General features: G+C 39.5%; 1 protein-coding gene across 1 annotated transcript in view; it reads right to left on the bottom strand.

Moving 5' to 3' along the window:
• Positions 1-3,496: 3,496 nt before the first annotated feature.
• Positions 3,497-20,761, bottom strand: part of LOC139708415 (retinoic acid receptor RXR-alpha-B-like) — a 28,717-nt gene continuing 11,452 nt past the window's right edge. The window contains exons 2-5 of the mRNA XM_071620365.1: positions 12,332-12,589; positions 8,480-8,723; positions 7,335-7,519; positions 3,497-3,741 (exon numbers count right to left, since the gene is read on the bottom strand). Coding sequence (XP_071476466.1) covers positions 3,497-3,741; positions 7,335-7,519; positions 8,480-8,723; positions 12,332-12,589 — 932 coding nt within the window. The remainder of the gene's footprint in view (positions 3,742-7,334; positions 7,520-8,479; positions 8,724-12,331; positions 12,590-20,761) is intronic.

Genomic DNA, 20,761 nt, shown 5'->3' with positions numbered 1-20,761 from the left:
AAACCCGGCTTTAGTGCTTCAAAATAGTTCTAAAATATGGGTTAGGGAAAGAAACAACCAAAATTGTAATCAGGATAATCAAAGTTAAAGGGATCATATAGTTTTGGTTGAGACCTAATTTCAGGTTTCTAACATTTTTTGGTGAGATAATGAGAAACCTTTTATGAAATATGAAAGAGCATGTAATTCCATGAGGAATTCAACATTTATTTGATGGAAATTGGTTTTGAAATGGCTGAGATATCCAAAACAGAGCGATTCTAGTAAAGTGTGAGACCCACACTTTATTACAATCGCTTTGTTTTACTTTGTTTTTGGATGTTTCAGTCATTCCAAACCCGATTTTCATCAAATAAACTTTGAATTCCTCTTAAAATGGTGTGCTCTGTACTATTTCGTAAGTGTTTTCTTGGTATCTCGCAAAAAGTTAAAAACCCAATTCTCATCTCCACCAATACTGTACTATCCCTTTAAGCATTGCTATTGTACACAACGTGAACAATACATTGTTTGAATAAACGTGTTTCTAGACAAAACCGTCAACAGTTATGGTTTAGTGAGAAAAATGGTAATATCTCCTAATATTCTAGGTTTTATTGCGAAATTTTTATATGGTATGATGTTTTGTGATACAACTGACCTACACATAGGCTAATTATGTATCAAATGTGATAACTTGAACATTTTTTTAGAATCACTGCTTCCCATGATAAACTGTACCTTTAGGGTATTGTACAAATTGTTCACGGGTGATTCTTCTCAGAACAATTACTCCCAGATTTGATGAACCGTAGTGTTTTTCAGACCCCAGGCGTATTGGCTTTTTTAGCGTAAGTATCACTCGTCCTAAGTGTCTTTACCTGTTGTTTTTCACATCGTTATCACTACTTTTCGAAAATAATCAGGTATCTACAGTCCAAATAAATAATTACAACAGAATGTGTAAAAAAAAAAGCTCGTTTAAGTTGACCTCGCTGATATTTTGAACAGATCCACAGGCTAACCTGTCCAAAGCGCTTTAGATTTTTTTTTAAAGTTAAAAGTGTTATTTTCAAACGACATTGCTGCATTACTTTGTTTTGTCATTTCCTTTGCAGGAATCATATCGAAGTACATCTTGCTGCAGAGTTTCACAATCGGTGAATTTATGTGTCACTAAATCAGATCTGCCAACATTCCCACATCCAAATCAGGGAGATATCTGTGTGATGTATGCATTTCAATGGGCGGAAATAATTCCAAAATCAGGGAGATTTTAATTTTCTCTTATTTAGACATGAACAGATTTTGACATTTTCATGGAGACTCCTGCAGAATCAGGGAGACTTGGCAGCTCTTCTATATCGGATCAACTGAAGAGCATTAAAAATCAATATCCTGTTTAGAATTCAAACTTGTCCAACTAGCGATCATGAATGTCCGTGTCACATTGTGTTTCATACGTTCATAAGATAACATCCAGATATTCTTATCTCATATAGCATCATGATACAGAACTGAACAGCTTAAGACATCTTCTTTTGATTATCCGTTTTCTGTCACTTTAATATCAGTGCTAAGGTAATAGTTCCACAATCGGTAAATATTCATATGTTACAATATACAAAATTATATCGGATCAGTTGGGGATCAGCAAAAACAACAATACATGTATTAAAATTCAAACTTGTCCAAATATAGCGATCGATGAATGTCCGTGTCACATATTGTGTTACATACTTAATATCCAGATATTCTTATCTCATACAACATAATGATGCAGATCTGAACAGCCTCAGACATTAATCATTATTTTGATTACCCGTTTTCTAACATTTTGATATCAGGGCTAAAATCGTAGTCCATTCTCGTTTCCGATTGTTAAAAAGGTGATCAAAATGAAAGAAAACAAATTTCTCATGTTTGTGCAAACTAAGAGTATTAAGTGCATGCGATTACGACAGTGGTATGATCAAAGATATAATCATAGGGTGTAGAAAGAAAAGACATAACAGTATTTAGCCACAAAACTATAAATCAAATGATAAAGTTCTTATGGAATACTCTTTTCTATCAAAAAGGTAATTAAAGCTAAGAACAGAGACAGAAACAAACTAACACACACACACACACACAATTTCAAAGATTACGTGTTGGGTGAGAAGAAGCCTTTCCCAGATGTATAAGCATAATATATAATACACATGTGTATAATGTAAAAATATTTGCAAGTGGTCTTACTTTCTCTAGATTAGATTACGTAACAATAATTGTTTGCCTGATTTAATGAGTACATGCTTGGAATTCTTCATTTCATAATTGCAATACAAAAAATGTATTAAAATGTTACAATCTTCTATTATTATAATTACTTTGGAATAATGTGTAGTAAGTCTTTAAATCAATTGAAGAGACTTTATAAAAAAAACAATTGTTTGATAAAATTGAAACTTAGTTTAATCTATGAAATTGATATTAGAGATTTCCTTCTTTTCCTTTTACCGTACTCTTCATATTTTGTATGTTTTAATTTGAATTTCATTGACTATTGTGTGCTTTCTGTGATTCCTCCACTATTATCATATTCGTATGTTCGGTATTTCTTTTCTTATGACCAATGCTGCTGTTTTAATGCTTCATGTGGAAATAAACTCAATTCAATTCAATTTAATTCAATCTAATTCAGCTGAGTTTATAGTCATTAACTTGACGCCATATTCATGTACAGATATGCATAATTTCAAAAACATCGACGGATAAGAAAATAGTTGTTAAACATCATATAGCTAAATTACAATGCAACACGAAAACAGACAAAAAGTCAACACCAAGAATTACTTGAGGGTTCTCGGATGACGTAACGTCGTTGTCAATAATACACAGTTAACAACAAAATCATTCATACCCCTGAGAAATTATTAGTTATGAGCAGATTTGTTACAAGTGAAGGATGGAGTGATGGTGATTGGGTGTTAACTTGTTACTCTTATTTGTCCTCTACAAATTGAAATTAATTCCAGTTTCACCTCATTTGCATAACAATAGAAATGTTTGGATATAACACCCAATCATCATCACCCCATCCTTACTTGTAAGAATTCTGCTCAAAACTAAAAATTTCCCAGGGGTATGAATAATTTTGTTGTTAACTGTATATGTAAAGGGTTCATAATAATCAAAAGGTAATCAAATAAGACTATGGAGCTAAATAACGTGCATTTCATATAGAATGATATTAATAGAAATATTTCAGAGTCTGAATGCCAATCATTCTCCGGAAATAAAATTCTCCATCATTAAATGTTTCTTTTTGTATGAATGATTATTTTTACATTCATGCCACAAGTTTGCATGTAAAGTCTTAGCAGTAACATGACATTTGAATTATTGTGGGGGTCATACTTTTTCATAAGATATAATATGAGGCGACTTTGCGCATGAGCAAAATAATGTTTGCTATCTGAAAAACATTTTGAACTCCAAATAAATTCAATTCGAGAAGGATCCTTTTCTTGACCTATATGCTAAAATTCATCATTTCCTTCACCAAACCGTATACGTCGATCTTGCCCTCTAGCTTCAAGCGCAAGAACTGCTCCAAGGATCTGGCGCTAACCCTACGGAGACTTGGGAGGCGCATGAGCAGCTTGCCGTACCTCGTGTTATCCCCGGGGAAGGCGCATTGCTCATGCTTATGAAGGCATTCCAAGTAAAATTTCTGCAGCGCCCTCACGCGATCTATCTCCTTTAGGCCAGTGGCATCTGAATGAAAGAGATATAAAAATAATAATTACATAAATAAACAAATAAAAGAATTCATAAACTTATGATAAATAAACTGCAGTGTGTTAATGGCAACGCGTTGTTGCAATTTTCAAGCGTAGGGCCTATTTCTATGATTTAACACCCCCCCCCCCCACCCACACACACACACACACACACACACAATTTATTAAAGTGGGAACCTATAGTATTGAATCGAGGTCCCTGAAAGTCCTGCTCCTCTGGATTGTTTTTTGCCATCAGTTTGGACTTGCAACCCGCATGCCTCGACTCTGCTTTTTATCATTATGAGTCGAGACAAGGCGAGGTCAACCAGGAATCGTGCGAACGGGAGAAGGGTCACTCTTAGGTTTGTGTATGGTACTAGTATGTGCTGTTCGCGCTGAATTGTTTTTGCAATTTCGGCTTTTCATACCTAGGCTAGTATAATTAGCGCATCAAACGTAGCGATGATTGCGTGTAAATGTATGCGCGCGCGCGCGGAATATAGTAGCGTGATTTTCGGCCTTCCATAATGGGCTAGAAAGATGGCGCACGAACCGACGGTTAGCTCGTTCGTGATTCTAGCAATTATGCAGCAAATATGTAAGATTATCTCACGATAATCACAGAATTCCGGATGAAAGTCCTTCATCTGATGGTTCTGCCTTGGGACAGGATCACAATCCGAATGCGTCGATCACAAGGTTAAAGCTTCTAGGCTTGGAAGAGCACAAGTCTTTTTACCGCTCCCTTTCACGTTCGCTCGTTTGTTCACTCGTTCGTACGTTCGTCATAGGCCTACATACATGCGCACACGCACATGGGCTTGTAATTGCGCATGCGCACGCACAGCAAGAAGGAGAATTCAACAAAGACAAGAGTGCAACGTTCGACTCGACTGTCTGCAATTTTATTCTTGTTGTATATTGTGTATACGGCGGTTAGCTGACTGGATAGGATCTAGTTGTACTTAGAAATCCGAGGCCAGCATAATGGCCATGTGAAGCTTGGAAACTGAGGTTTTTGATTAATGTCATATTAAGAGCTCACAGTATAGCTTGCCTTGCTTGCCTACATTTTGTTGTTTCTCTGCATTCGCAAACCTTCAATCCCTGTGAATAAACTTCTCAAGTCATTACATCTTTGCAGTCGAAATAATAAAATCTACATTATGAGTAGAATCATCTACGTTTCCCTGCCTCAAAACAGACATCATTGTTACAGACCTGCATGCATGTTTCTCGGTTGACGCTGCCAACTATCATCAATCTTAATTCAATTCATTTATTTCATTCTCATTTCCTTCCAACAAAACATAACACAAAGTAAATCAGGAATTCTATCATAAGCATAATAGGCCTACATTACAAAGTACGAAAAATAAACGAGTCAACAAATTGATAAAGATAAATTATGTATACATACCGGAAAAATACAAAGTTATACCGGAAAATACAAAGTTATAGGTAGGCCTCTTTAAACGGTCGCAGTGCTTTAGCTGTTTAGGGTAGGTATATACAGGTATGGTATTACCGGACAGCATGGTAATTTCGGACACGCACATTTTTGCGTACTAATGACATTCAGTACGCGCGAGACTTCGTAGATTAGCCTCACAGAACGTTGTGTGGACCGAAATCGTAAAAAAAAAACGCGACATAAAAATGTAAAAACGCGAAGAAATTCACATTTTGCCTCAAATTTATAGTTGAGTGACCCGCACCTCGTCATAGTTAGATCATCTAATATTCATGCATGTTTGACTCACATTTCGTAACTGAAATTCTATGAAATCCCACTCACATACCGGAAAAATGCTGAAGATTCCAATAGAATCACAAGTTCACTGATCGATATCGGAAATTTGCAGCTATCGTCATCAAACGCGAACGATGCATTAGCTGTGCGCTAAGGAAGGGGCCCGCAACTCGTCACCCGCGCTCCCATAGACCATGCATAGACAAAGCACGTAAAATAGAAGTTGTCGATTTTTTATTGCGTGACTGTTCGAAATGTTCAAGATAGACATTTTACCGTAAAATACAAAATTTGAGCCTCATTTGCCGATTTTTTCTTTGTCGTCCGCTCGGTAAGAATGTGTGCGGTGATTCGTGGGGTGAATTGTGATTCTGCTGCAAGGACAAGGTGCGAAAGACGTCGATTATTTCATTACGAGAATCGTGTCCGGAATTGCAATGCGATTTTACACCGCGCAAAAAGACAACTTTTGGAGAGGGGTATTATTTGAAGTCTATTTTCCCAAAATCGTAGTGAATGATTTTCATAATTTTGCCGAATTTGTAATTTGCAGGACTTTATGAAAGTGGTGACACCTTATGTATTCCTTTGTATGGTGCAAAAAAAAAAGTGGGGGCACCCCCCCCCCCCCCCCGTTCCGCCGGCCATGCACATACACACAAAAATAAGAAAGAGCATATTAACAATATTGCTGCACATAGTCATGATGAGCTTGCACCATAATATAGCTTTCACCTGAGCCTATTCTAAAAACGTCAGTAAAGGAGCAGTAGCTACCAAATGTTGAAAAAAATGCCAAGCACTGCATGAGTCACTATCACAGGAGCGGATCCAGGGAGGACCACAACCGGCGCACGCCCCCCCCCCCCCTTTATTTTTTGTTGAAACAAAAGAAATAAAAAGAAAAAAATGGGGATGGGGTGTGTGCGGCCCCCCCCCCTTTAATTTTGTAAACGCGCCCCCTCTTTACGGAATTCCTGGATCCGCCCCTGCTCGCATACTACTTTGCAAAGCCCCATACACCGGTTGACATAAGGAGCTTTAGATTTGCGACGCGGACATTTGAGACGACGATTGCGCTTGACGTTCTACCCAGTCTCTCTCTGGGTCGAGCTGAAAAAAGGCAGCTTTAGATTACGAGCAAACTTAAAAAAAAATAAATGGCGCCGTCAAATGATCAGCGCATCAAGCAGCTCTCTGCGTAGAAAATAAGCGTAAAAATAGCCAGACATTTTCTCCTCCTTCTCACAGTCATAGAGTTTATTTGTTTGTTTATTTGTTTATTTGTTTGCTTTGTTTTGTTTGTTTGTTTGTTTGTTTGTTTGTCCGTTTGTTTGTTTCCTCTGAACGTCCCCGTCGCAAAAATCTTTAGCTCCCTATTATGTTTTGGTATTAACTACCTTACAGACGCTAGTAAGGAATCGCTGATCACACAAAGAATTTGTCCACTTAATCTGTAGTGTTGACGTACCAAACACAACCAAATCATAGTGTATCAATACTTATGTCTTAGACCACAGCCCATGTCGTCGCTTTCGATAATATGTGACGGATCGATATTGTAACCGCAAGAGACTTTATAGTATTGTTCTGATCTGGTCAAGATGGCGAGGGTGGGGGAGAACGCCCCCGTTTGCGATCAAAGTCTGTTTGAGAAAAAAAAAATCGGCTTTCATTTGACTCGGAGGTCATTTTTGTTTAATATAATGATTATGAAAATTTATCATACACACACACACACACACACACACACATATATATATATATATATATATATATATATATATATATATATATGATCATGGATGATAGAGATACTTAAATCCACGTACCAGGAAAGCAGAGAACCAATGCCTGCAAAATGCTGAATTCGAGGAGATCCAATTTGAGTTCCACGAGGGTGCAGCAGAATCGGATGGTTTCCTCGCAAGCTTCGCCCCACCCCAGCTCCTTGCTCTCAGCCTCCGTCAGAGTGTTCTTATCAGAGTAGCGGATGAGCGGGTATGTGTCTATTGACCTTTACGAGAAATTTATAGGGAAGGAGGCTTTTTGCGACTATAATAACATGATTTCCTTTTAGGTGTTATAATAGAAAAGATATTGAAATTATCATGTGTTTGGGTATCATATCTCGAATATTAGAATGTGCTTATTTTTCCCCTTCAAGTTTAAACTTACGTTTCCTGCAATGACAGTAGAGTGGATTATGACATTGTGGGCAAAAGTACAGCATAGAGTGTCCAGTACTTCCAAAAACGCATTCGAGTCGATATTCTAAACTTGTAGTTGTATTTTCCTCACGGGATAATCATTGCTCAGTAATGTACGTGCATATTTTCACTGTTTTCTCTAGGTGCAGAAAGAAAAAAAACGACAAGAATATGACAATGCAAAGTGTGAAAACACATAGACGTTGATCAATCAGTATAATCCACATGCATTAAATGCCATGTCACAAGTATAATGTGAGTTTCAAGAATACATCAGTCAAAAAAGTAAAACAAAACCACAAAATCCGTTCAAAGGCTATGCACTTAAAAAAAAATGTTGAGATAATGTAAAGAAAGTCGAATATATTATACCTTCACTTTTGATGTATAATGAAAGAACATTCAACTTACCTCTTTCAGAAAGCAGAGAACGAAAATGCTACGCTATTTTCGTACACTAGCAACATACTGTGTGTCAGTAAGAAATCGAGGAAACAAAGTCATGACCTAAAACCTTATAATCTATTTTTTCTTGTACCGTTTTCCATGTGTCGTTACAAAGTGAAGTTATCTTCTCATCAAGCGATGGCGACACCAAAACTGAAAGAAAATATTAAAAAAAAACAGAAAAAAACACAAATCACCTGATTGTCCGATTTCTTAAAAAACAAAAAAACAAAAAACAAACAAAACAAAAACCCTTAAGCTAATTATGTTCTACTTTGATTTTGTTTTATGCCATTGTGACGTAACGACCCCGGTAGTACCTGTATGCCACCCTCATGACCTGGAGATCCATGAAGGAGGATTTTAGTAGACACATTTGGTCTTCCAGAAGAAGGCTGCGGAACCTCCCGATGCCCTTTGCCCACTCGATGATCATTAACAGCTCGTTGTATCCAACCTGTATCACCTCATGCTGACTTAAACCGCGGGTGGACGTCACCGGGATGCCGGCGCGTTCCGTCGATGGGCCCAGCAAGAAGTCCTCCTCCGCTCCAGCAATGCCAGCTATGGACGAGGTAAGGGATATCAACGCATCTAAAGAGGCCAATCACGTGTTCACAAACAAAAAAAGTGAATAGTATAGTGCCAGCAAGACTTAGTTATATCATCGTTTTAAGTTGTGTCATCGTTTGTATTTTACTTCTTTCGTTGGAAGTGCGTTTTGTCGCAACCAAAAATTTCCGAAACAAATATTATGAATAATAATTATATAATCACGAGTTTCAGAACCAACTGAAACATACTCACACTATTATGTTTGTATTGTGCAATCAAAGTAACAGCCATGTACTAATGCTGATTTTGATACTCACTCAATCACATTACTATACGGAGGGAGCACAATTATGTAATGATTAAGAAAAACAAACTCAAGACACAGGAAAAACAACACAAAGAAAGAGAATAAGGGGTGTTCGTTTGGAAATAAGATCTTACATAGAGTGGGGAAAAGCGCAGTTGTTATTACCATATGCTTACCTCTCGATCCTCGCTTTCCAAAAGATCTATGTAATGCTGACTTCTCCTCGCTTTCCACACATCTATATGTAGGCTCGGTCACAAATACCATTAAGAACTGCTACGAACGCCGTACGAACGATTTTTAGACAAAGATCTTCTTAAGAAGGCCGTACGAAACCAGCGTTCGTAGACCGTTCGTAAGTCTGGTCGATGGTCTTGTCCAAGATTTTTTTAAAAACTTTGTACGAAACCCTCTCTTCGTAAGGCGTCGTACGAACATAGTAAGAACTACACAAAATTTTGTAGGGTCGAGAGACAATTCTTGAAGCCTTAATATAATATACCCCCGTCACACTAGAGGCGGAATGAACCAGAATGCCGTTGGGAACGGTGTTGCACCTCAAATTCTGTCAAAATATCTCAAATGCTCAAATGCTCAAATGCTCATACAATTACCCTCAGTTAAATACTGGTTAGTGAAAAGTTTAGATTAAAAATTAGAGTTAGGGTTAGGGTTGGAGTTAGAGTTTGGGTTAGGTTTGGAGTAAGTGTTTGGGTTAGGGTTAGGGGAACGTTCTGACCGCATTTGAAATCAGTTTGTATAGACTGCATTCGAGGCGCTTTCCGACCGTCAGACGTCGAGCAGCATCGAACGGCGCTCGTGCGGCATTCGAAGTGCTTTCTAAACATTCTGACCGCATTCTAACAGCATTCTGAATATTCCTACAGCGTTCCAAGTACATTCGAGCAGCATTCGAGAGCTAATTCATTCGGAATGTGAAAGAATGATTCGAGAAGGGTTCGAAGTGCATTCCAAGTAATCGAACAGCATTCCCTAACAAGCTGTTAGACTTTGAATTTTTCTCCCGAATGTGGCGCGAATTTTGAATATCCTTAATTCCGGCTGGTTCTGCTTGATTCGTGCTGATTCCGACTTAGTGTGACGGGGGTATAAGAACGCCTTTTGCTTTAAGTCGTTCATAGAGGGCTCTTACGTCTTTCGTGAGGATGCCTTACGAACGGAGATTCTTACGCCGTTGTTACGAACAACTCTTCGAGTTTGTAAGGCGTTTGTAAGGGACTCGCAAGGCGTATAGGTACACAATTTGTTCTTGCGAATTAAACAGCATTGTACGAAATTCTTGAGAAAGCCGTAAGAATCTCTACGAACTCCAGAAGTTGGACGAACAGTGACATTCGTACGAACGCATCGTTCGTACGAACCTTTCTGACCGTAACTTAACTAAAGCTACGGTCGCAAAGGTTCGTATACATACGAATCTCCCTGTTCGTACGAATTCAGGAGTTCATAGAAGTTCGTACGAACACCATTTCATTCGCGAGAACAACTTACCTTCTTGAGAAACGAAGTGAATTTGGTTTTTCATGAGGAATAGAGTTCGTATGTTTGTTTGTTTTTTTCACAAGAATATCTCGAGTTCTCATAACGTCAAGCTTCCGGTCATCTTACGATTTCGTTGTTGTTGTTGCTGCTGCTGCTGTCGCAAGATTGCCGTACGTGCAGCTCACGGCATTCTCAGGTCACTAGTGAGAAGATCTTACGATTATTTTTTTTCATATTTTCTTCGATTGAAAAAAAAAAAGAAAGTACTGCCTTGTACTGTCAGCAGGTGTATGACTGTTGAAAGTACCATATTTCTTTGACAGAAAATGCTCCTTCGTCCCACACCATGAACAGAATGAGGACAAGAACTTCGCGCGTTTGGCTTCATGCTCCCTCTGATCCAACAATTGCACAAATTGTATATACGTACTCCTTAAACGAGCAGCTTACGAACGTCTTCACGAAGGCTATGAGTCATTCGTATGAACGTCGATCAGGCTAAGAACTTACGGTTTAAGAAAGGTCTGGTCTCTTCTTATTTGCATGGAAGATCTGACGAAATAGTCTAAAATGTCGTTCTCACGGTGCCCTTAGCAGTTCAGAAAGGCGTTTGTGACCGAGCCTTGAGGCAAGTCACACTGAAAATGTCATACTTACTGTATGAGAGTATGTGAAATATCTAAGTGAAAATTATGATCGAGTAAAGGGACAAAGCCAAAGGAAAAAAAAAAGATAAACGAATGCGCCACTTGAGGATCTAGCTGTGCGTGCATTGCAGATCACAGTGGCGGATGGGGGGGGGGGGGGGCGCACCGAGTGCGCGCCCCCTTTAAGTTTTCTGAAAAATAAGAGAAACAAAAAGAAAAAAATGAAACGGAGCGCGTAAGTTCCTTCCCCTATAATTTGAGATTGTAGTGACGCCATATAATATTTTGCTTGTCAGCCGATGAAACCCGAAAGTGACACGAGAAACGAAAACAAAAAATTAATAATAATGGCAGCCTTTTTAATTTGTTTATCTTTTGGTTGTCAGCTGATTAATCCCTGAAGTGGCACCAGAAATATATATATATTTTTACGCCCTCCCCCCCCCCCCCCACACCTTTATGGAATTCCTGGATCCGCCCCTGAGATCATAATCCTGGTCCACTCACATAGAACAGGTGATTGCATAAAAATAATTGGTGCTGGTTATCGACTGCCAGCATACTTTACCGGTAAGCGAAAAGAGGGCATGGGGAATGCATTCGCGGAGCTTTATGATATCATTGGAAAATAACAATCCTTCAATCATCATTCAAACACGTCTGTAAGGTATCGGGTTGCATAAATCAATGATGAGACCAGTGTCCCATTTGCCATTCGCATTACTTGGAATTATATTACTCAAGATCACCACCAGATAGTGATATCCTATAGTCATTAGTGTTAGTATAATCTCAATTATCAATCATCATTCTCATTTTTCATAATATCATTATTTTGCATTGCCATCAAAATGTGACGACTTAGTTCGAAAAACATTTTTAAAGAATATTACATTATAATGTAATAGTCAGGAATGATTTATCGACCACTTTATGGCACAGAAAAGCAAAGGTTTTGCATCAAGTTGTGTCTATCTTTAGTTCTCAGACGCTGTACAAAACATATTGCCTCATAAATATAAACGGAATAGTGGATAGCCATTCACATGCATAATTATTTTTCCCACTCTATAATGCACATGACGTCATTAGACGTGTGTATAAAATCCCTACAGCTCTACTGCCAACGAATAGAGTGAAACAATTCTGTGTGGACATACCTTTACCGACTTGTGGAATGGACTCGGGTCTCGACTGGATGAGTTCGCGGATGGCAAGCTCCCAGGGCTCGGCTTCGTCTGCATCCAGGGACTGGTAGTAAAGAACGCCCTTGGAGCTCGTATCGACTTCTGGCTGCTCCGCGTCACGTCGGGGCTGGCGCCAAGAGGAGGTTGCGGAGGGTTTTTCGGGGCATTGTGTCTCCTCGTGAAGCTCCTTGGTCTTTCTCTGGCCTCCAGGCCTTCTGTCTGGCCTTACAACTGTATTGAGATATATTGTAATAAGGTCAAATCCATATAGCGGCCACCCCAAGTCAGACGAAAAAGCGGCCGTTATAGACAAGTGGCCGCTATAAACAATTTTTAACATGCTTTTTCTCTCGGAGGGAATTGTTTTTAGCAGTCGTATACGACAAGTGGTCGCTATAGACAGGTAGTCGCTAAGGCAGGTTTGACTGTAGTTGGTAGGCCTACATGATTATGAACTGCCTACAGAAAGAGCACACGCAATTCGTACTACAATGAGTGAGTTCTATACCCAAGGATTTGGATCTTTTGAGGCCTATAGCAATATGATGTTATTTTGGATCTTGATTGATTCATTTGCTGGTTTTGAGAGAACTTATTTAGGTAGGCAAGTACTCCTTGCGTGTACAAAACTTACAACATTTTCAATGAAAAGTCGAAAAAAATATATTTTCTCCTCTGTGATATTCTAGTCTTACCCAGGTACCTACCCTCAAAAGAAAGATACGACTTCTCGGAAATGCGTCGTTTACTATACCTACGTGTATATGCAATGGCTATATACTGATGTACAAGGGGCTGTAATTATGGGTTCTGAGAAGTTGACTGGTTACTCCGGCATGACTACCAGGTCACTTTCAAATTGACTTACTACAATCCGTTTGCATTCTCTTTCTTTATGTATCTGTGTTCACCCCAAAGTTCCTATAGCTTTCATGTTCAAAGCTGATATCTTTCTGAATAACACTGCTACCACGCTTACATTACTAATGTAGTTATAAATTTTGTATGAAGGCGCACTGGCATTTTGGTATATTATACAGAAGTCGAGTGCGTCTTAACTGTACATGTTATTTCAACGCATGCATGGGCTATCACCAACTACGTCTGGGCAACTTGGACCCCGTTTACAGTGCGGGGCTGGGCCGCGCCGCGGCCGAGCCCAGCCTCAATTGCGCGGCCGAGCCCCGCAATTTTGTCCGTTTACACTGCCGGGCTCGGCCGCGCTTTTAATTCAAACCTTTCAATATTTTGTCGTAGTGGCGCTCTGCTTGTAAACAAACGCAATTTGGTACAGTCTGGTTTTCAGACCCTTTGCTAACTGGATTCCGTGGCGACGAAGTCGCCGTTCGGGCAAAGGCCTTTTGCCGAAGGAAAAATCCTTTGCAGGACAAAACCACCTTAAACTATACTAGTTTTCGACGTTGAGGGGTTTAATATCCTGAATAGCGAAATAGTACAGGCAGAGGGTTTGGAAGCCAGACTAAATTTGGCCGCGCATTTGGCCCAGTTTGCGTTTACACTGAGAAAAGGCCGCGGCCGAGACCACCTCCAGAGCATGGCCAAATGCGGGGCCAATTTTGGCCTCGCATTTAGCCTTTTGCGCGTTTACACTGAAATGAAGATGGGCTCGACCCATCTGTGGCTCGACCGCGGCCGAGCCTCGCACTGTAAACGGGGTCTTGCTTTGTTTGTACAGGGAGGTTTTGTCTCACCTCCCTGGTTTGCAATACATTCTTTTGAGATTTTGAGCTCATGCTCCCGCGCGCAGGCGTGTGTGTGTGTGTGTGTGTGTGTGTGCCAGTGGTGTTGGTGTTGTTGTTGTTGTTGTTGTTGTTGTTGTTGTTGTTGTTGTTGTTTTGTGTGTGTGCATGGGTGTATGCAAGGGGGGGGGGGGGTCGTGAGTGTCTTACGACCCCCCCCCCCCACACACACACACAAAAAAAAAGAAATTAGAAGGTCCACATTTTTCGCAAAATACAATTTTTTCTGAGGGCCTTTCTACAATGACCTAAATGAAAAAAAAACACACACAAACAAACAAACATTGACCAGGTACCAGCAAAGAGTCCAAAAACCTTCGCCAAATGCGTGACATAATTCTAACCCAATTCCAGCCATTCTGACACTGAGTCTGCCATCCGCTTCAAGCCGGGTTGCAATCGATTTTCGTTGTCTCACAGCAACTTATCGCCACTGACTGAAAGTTACTCGCGCTTCGCCCTGTGCCAGTTGTTTGCCGGAAGTTCGGAACAACACATGATTATTGTTTCAGAGACTCCAACTCTCCCGCTTTCGAAGGGAGATCTCCCGCCGAAAGCCCATTTTTGCAAACTCTCCCGTTCTCCCGCTTGAGATTTAATTTCTCCCGCCCTGGCTCTGTGTCTCCCGTTAGAAAGGATTTCTTACTTATAGCCACTGTATTTTGAAAAATAAGCCTTAGATAGCACGAGAGAGCATCTTGAACCCTATAGCTTCCAGGGCCCTTAAGCGGGCCCTGGACCCCGAACGCAAGGAACTTCACACTTCGCGCATATCAACTGGAGTCTCCGTTTTTTAGGGGTTTTAGGCGGGAGAATCTCCAGATCAGACGGTGCTTGGGGTTGGAGTCTCTGTTGTTTGCACGCGTCGCCTTCCCTCTGTAGGCTAGGCCTATATACTTTGTGATGAACAGCAACACAAACCTCGACATGTCACAAGCAGTTGAACTGCACGCCAGTCAGGTCAGTACTTAAGTACTGTCTTAACTTACATTGGCCACCTTGCGGCTTCGTTCACTGTCAGTGAGCTCTATAGCGTTGTGTACCTCCATAGACTATATACAAAGGCACACACGCGAAAAAAGACGTGACAGATTCCATGTTTTAGCCATTCAGATTGTCCCTCAGTATTCATCTTCTTACCTTTTTTTATTGAAATGTTTCTCAAAATTCCACCAAAAGTGTGCACCAGACCGTTGAATTACATTTGTAATAATGCAGAAGCTCCCTCGTATGAGAGGGGGACCCCTCCCATCCCCTCCCCACCCTCTCCACCTCCGACAGTGATAGTATAGTGACTGGAAAAAACACAATTCAGACACTCTCATTGTGCTGAGTATTTGTTTTTCACTTTTTTAATAAAAAATAATAATATTGTTAATATTCCCCCAGAAAGTGTGCTGCAGCAGATAGGTGAATTCAAGTCTAAATGACATATGTAAAAGCTCCCTCATGTGGAAGGGGGGGGGGGAAACACCCTCCCCCCCCCCGGTCTGTCCATCTCCTCAGACTTGGTACACAGTCAGTGAAGACACGGAAAAAGAGGTGAAAGATACCACATAGATTAGTCTTGAACATTCCTTTTTCTACCTTTTTGATTGACAATTATACAAATATTTCACAAAATGTGCACCAGATTATTCAATTTCAGTCCTAATTATACGAAAGAGCTCTCGTGGGAGGGAATTACCCCTTTCCAAACTACCCCCCCCCCCCCAACAATTTGGTCTATCTCCACTGAAAAAGTGCAGACACACAAGCGGAAAACGCCGGAGGTGGCATAAGACGATATTCACATTGTTCTTGAACATTCAGTTTTCTAACTTTTGATTAATAACTAATTTTTATGAAACATATTCCACCACAAGCGTACACCGGACCGTTCAATTTCAGTTATCAAAATGCAAAAATGTTCTCATGTGGGAGCGACATTCCTCCTCCCACACCCTCCCCCTTCGGTCCATCTCCATATAGACTTTGATAGTACACAGTCAAAGGATGTCACATTGTTGTTGAATATTATTATTGCTTACTTTTTGAGTGAATATATTACTCCCCAAAGTAGGCCTAATGCATCCAGATCGTTGAACTCCAGTTCTAAAAATGCAAAAGCTCCCCTAGTGGGAGGGGGACACATTGCCCCCTTCTGACCATCTCTCCTGACTTAGTTAGCACACAGTAGAGACGCAAATGCGAAAAAAAAGAGAGGTGGCAGTCCCCTCAATTTAGCCAATTTCTTGATATCCTTGAATATCTATTTTTCTTATTTTTTATTGACAATTTTCTAAATATTTCCTCGATTAAGAGTGCACCAGATCATTCAATTTCAGTTCAAAAAATGAAAAATCTTATCGACTGCCAGCATACTTTACCGGTAAGCGAAAAGAGGGCATGGGGAATGCATTCGCGGAGCTTTATGATATCATTGGAAAATAACAATCCTTCAATCATCATTCAAACACGTCTGTAAGGTATCGGGTTGCATAAATCAATGATGAGACCAGTGTCCCATTTGCCATTCGCATTACTTGGAATTATATTACTCAAGATCACCACCAGATAGTGATATCCTATAGTCATTAGTGTTAGTATAATCTCAATTATCAATCATCATTCTCATTTTTCATAAACACCCTCCCCCCCCCCCCGGTCTGTCCATCTCCTCAGACTTGGTACACAGTCAGTGAAGACACGGAAAAAGAGGTGAAAGATACCACATAGATTAGTCTTGAACATTCCTTTTTCTACCTTTTTGATTGACAATTATACAAATATTTCACAAAATGTGCACCAGATTATTCAATTTCAGTCCTAATTATACGAAAGAGCTCTCGTGGGAGGGAATTACCCCTTTCCAAACTACCCCCCCCCCCCCAATTTGGTCTATCTCCACTGAAAAAGTGCAGACACACAAGCGGAAAACGCCGGAGGTGGCATAAGACGATATTCACATTGTTCTTGAACATTCAGTTTTCTAACTTTTGATTAATAACTAATTTTTATGAAACATATTCCACCACAAGCGTACACCGGACCGTTCAATTTCAGTTATCAAAATGCAAAAATGTTCTCATGTGGGAGCGACATTCCTCCTCCCACACCCTCCCCCTTCGGTCCATCTCCATATAGACTTTGATAGTACACAGTCAAAGGATGTCACATTGTTGTTGAATATTATTATTGCTTACTTTTTGAGTGAATATATTACTCCCCAAAGTAGGCCTAATGCATCCAGATCGTTGACCTCCAGTTCTAAAAATGCAAAAGCTCCCCTAGTGGGAGGGGGACACATTGCCCCCTTCTGACCATCTCTCCTGACTTAGTTAGCACACAGTAGAGACGCAAATGCGAAAAAAAAGAGAGGTGGCAGTCCCCTCAATTTAGCCAATTTCTTGATATCCTTGAATATCTATTTTTCTTATTTTTTATTGACAATTTTCTAAATATTTCCTCGATTAAGAGTGCACCAGATCATTCAATTTCAGTTCAAAAAATGAAAAATCTCCTTTATGTGGGCCCACACCCTTCCCCTTCAGTCCATCTCCATAGACTTTGATAGTACACAGTGAAAGGACGCAGACGCGGTGTAAAGAAAAATGTGTCAGACACCACAATTTAGCCTTTCACATTGTTCTTATATCCCTCCCGTACCCTCCCCTTCTGTCCATCTATAACCTGCCTTAGCACACGGTGAAGACGCAAGCAGATGGGGAAAAAATGGTGACACACCCCTCAATTTAGCTATTCTGATTATCCTTGAATGTCTATATTTCTTGCTTTTTGATAACAATTTTCCAAATATTTCCCCCACCCCCCAAAAAAAAAGTGCACCAGATTGTTGAATTTCAGTTCTAAAAATGAAAAATATCCTTTATTTGTGTGGACCCACACTCTCATCCTGCTCATCTACTCCATCGCTTCAGTGTTTTCCATAAATGTTGAACACACTTTTGCCCCCCCCCCCCCCCCCACGGTAATATTCCTGTGTACGGTCTAGCTAGTATTATCAGGGACATTCGAATGCGCGCGCATGCGTCTTACCGTATTTTCTTCGCATATACTATCTTTCATTGCTAAAAGGTCAAAAAAATTCTGATCACGACCCCCCCCCCCCCCCCCTCCGAAAAAATCCTGGATACACCCCTGGTGTATGTGTGTGATGTGTGGGGTGTTATGTGTTTGTCACAAATATCCTTAAACATGCTCTATGAAATTCATTAAAATATTTATGGCCCATCTGACCTTGCTCTATAGGGATTCCTCTTAATCTTACTGCCGCTGTGTTGATGAAGTATATGCAGTATTTTGTCATTATACTGTATGGTTTCGCTTGATTGGAAAAACGAGTTCTTCTCGTGTCTATGGACAATTTTTGATACGTAAATTAGGATCGCATCTCTTCGATGTGGTGGATGACCATCAAAATGGAAATCAACACAACTCTTGAGGAGACTACCTTAATTGCCTTAGGATGATTACCATGTTCAGTTGATACCAAACAACTACAAATGACCAGGATTCCGCTCCACACACATCACAAGTTGAGAACCAAAGCTCACAATCTAATAGATACACCATGACTTAGTTGAAACATTTCATTTTGTCTCATTTTATGTCCACATTTGAAAGAAAAAAAATCAAAATTAAACACAGAATATCGGATTTATACATAAACATAGGAACAATATATAGAAAAAAAGTATACAACATTTTAAAAAGCGACAAAACACATCATGTCAATTATTATTTTGGTATGTGGGGGATTAACTGTTGGTCTTTCTGGAGCCGTTCCCGAGATTTACAACTAAAATTTGGCATAAATGGAATCAAGGAGTTATCTGATAACTCCTTGATGGAATACAAAATATAGAGAACTATTGAAGTTATCGAGTTATCGAAGCGATGTACATATAGGCCTACATTGAATGGAGCTGAAATGTACTATGATAAATGGAATTTTTACGGACAAGAAAGAATCTGCATAGCTCCTTTTGAATGTTGAGAGTCTTCTAGGCAACTGCGTGTAATTTGGCATCTTATTCCATTACACTGGTCAGAGTTAAAGTTAGGAATTTGGAAGTTAGGAAAACAACTCATCTGTTTAGTTTAATTATTATTTTGAAAAGACACATCAAGAAACTTTGGTAAAATACTATTTATATGAATATATATAAGACTACCGAGGAAAAAGGTGTCCTTGGAAAAATAGTCAATGAGTTACATTAGATTAATGGACCTGTGTGAATAAAAAAAGTGTGCTATTGATCATACAAATTGTACGATTTTGCACAAGAAAAAAAATTGCTTGAAGCTTGAAGAGACTTTGCACACCCCCCCCCCCCATATAAAAAAAAAGAACATTAGTCGCATAGGGTATGAATACTAGTATATCTGCCGAGAAAGTGTATTGATAATTCAATATGAGTTGGTAATTTCTACCACGATTTGACAAAGACAAAAAAAAAAAGGAAAACTGCATCCTTTTCTGAACAAAGCAAAACGAACATTGGTTCGTTTTATTTTGTTTTATATCGGTTTGCAGCCTAATTCATTGTTCATTATTCACTGTCTTGTGTATTTTCTGAGGGTCCCATATCGTACAAGCTTTGCTTCTTTCCTTAGTGGGACCCTCCATTTCAATTTCAATTTCAATTTCAATTTCAATTTATTTTCATATTTCTCGATGAAAAAATACATCAAATATAACAAAATTAAATGAAGTACATGATATCAAGCTGGAGACATACATAAAATATTGCAGATATATAAAACATATAGTGGTCGATCTATGAAGTTTGGAATCTGTGAATGAATGCTAAAGAAATATGAAGGAACCTACTTAAAAGCGAGCTTGTTGAGCGTAAGTCCCAGTTAAAATCGAGATAAAGATTAAGATGGGGAGCACGGGTACAACAATGACCGAAACATAGAGGGAAAAAAGTACAATTATACAGTTATATAACAAATTCTTCTCTAATGCAGATTTGGGGTCGGATAAGCCACATGCTGTAGGCAGATGAACCATTGTCGTTCTGGCAATAATAAGAATATGATTCAACATATAGTAACAATGATACGGTTTAGAAAGTATTAGAAATTTATACATTGCGTGTATTAAGGAGGGAACACATGCACCTGCAAATCCCCCCTCCCCCCCCCCAAAAAAAAAGAAGACATTCAACAACCAGTTACAGTGCAGAGAGAATTAAAATACCAGCTGTTATACTAGTACCTCGCCCCAGCTGTCTTAAAGAAGGAGGAATATACAATAGGTCATAAACACAGTGACAGAATTTACAGGGCACAAACAGCCGGTTTAACATGACAACCCTGGAGTAAATCCTGTACAGCACAAAACAGATTTCAATGCGCTGAATTAATGTAATCATTCAATAAATACTGACTTAATTTGCATTTAAAGGATGATAGTGATAAACAACCTGTGAGTTCAGAGGGGAGATCGTTCCAGTATTTACATACATAATTATTGTTTTCATCGCGAATTTTTTTCGAGTACAGTTTTGTACGTGGAAGGTGATAAGCGTCCCGTTGGCGGGTGGGATAATTGTGAACTGAGTAGTTTCTTTTGAACATGTGAAGAGAAACATCAGGAAGATCATTCGTGGAGTATTTATACATGAAAATA

Source organism: Diadema antillarum, unplaced genomic scaffold, assembly GCF_040938485.1.
Source record: "Diadema antillarum isolate AM-2024a unplaced genomic scaffold, OU_Dant_1.0 seq00001334_RagTag, whole genome shotgun sequence".
Classification (NCBI taxonomy): Eukaryota; Metazoa; Echinodermata; class Echinoidea; order Diadematoida; family Diadematidae; genus Diadema; species Diadema antillarum.
The sequence above is the reverse complement of the archived record's forward strand: the minus strand, read 5'-3'. Positions and strand labels throughout refer to the sequence as shown.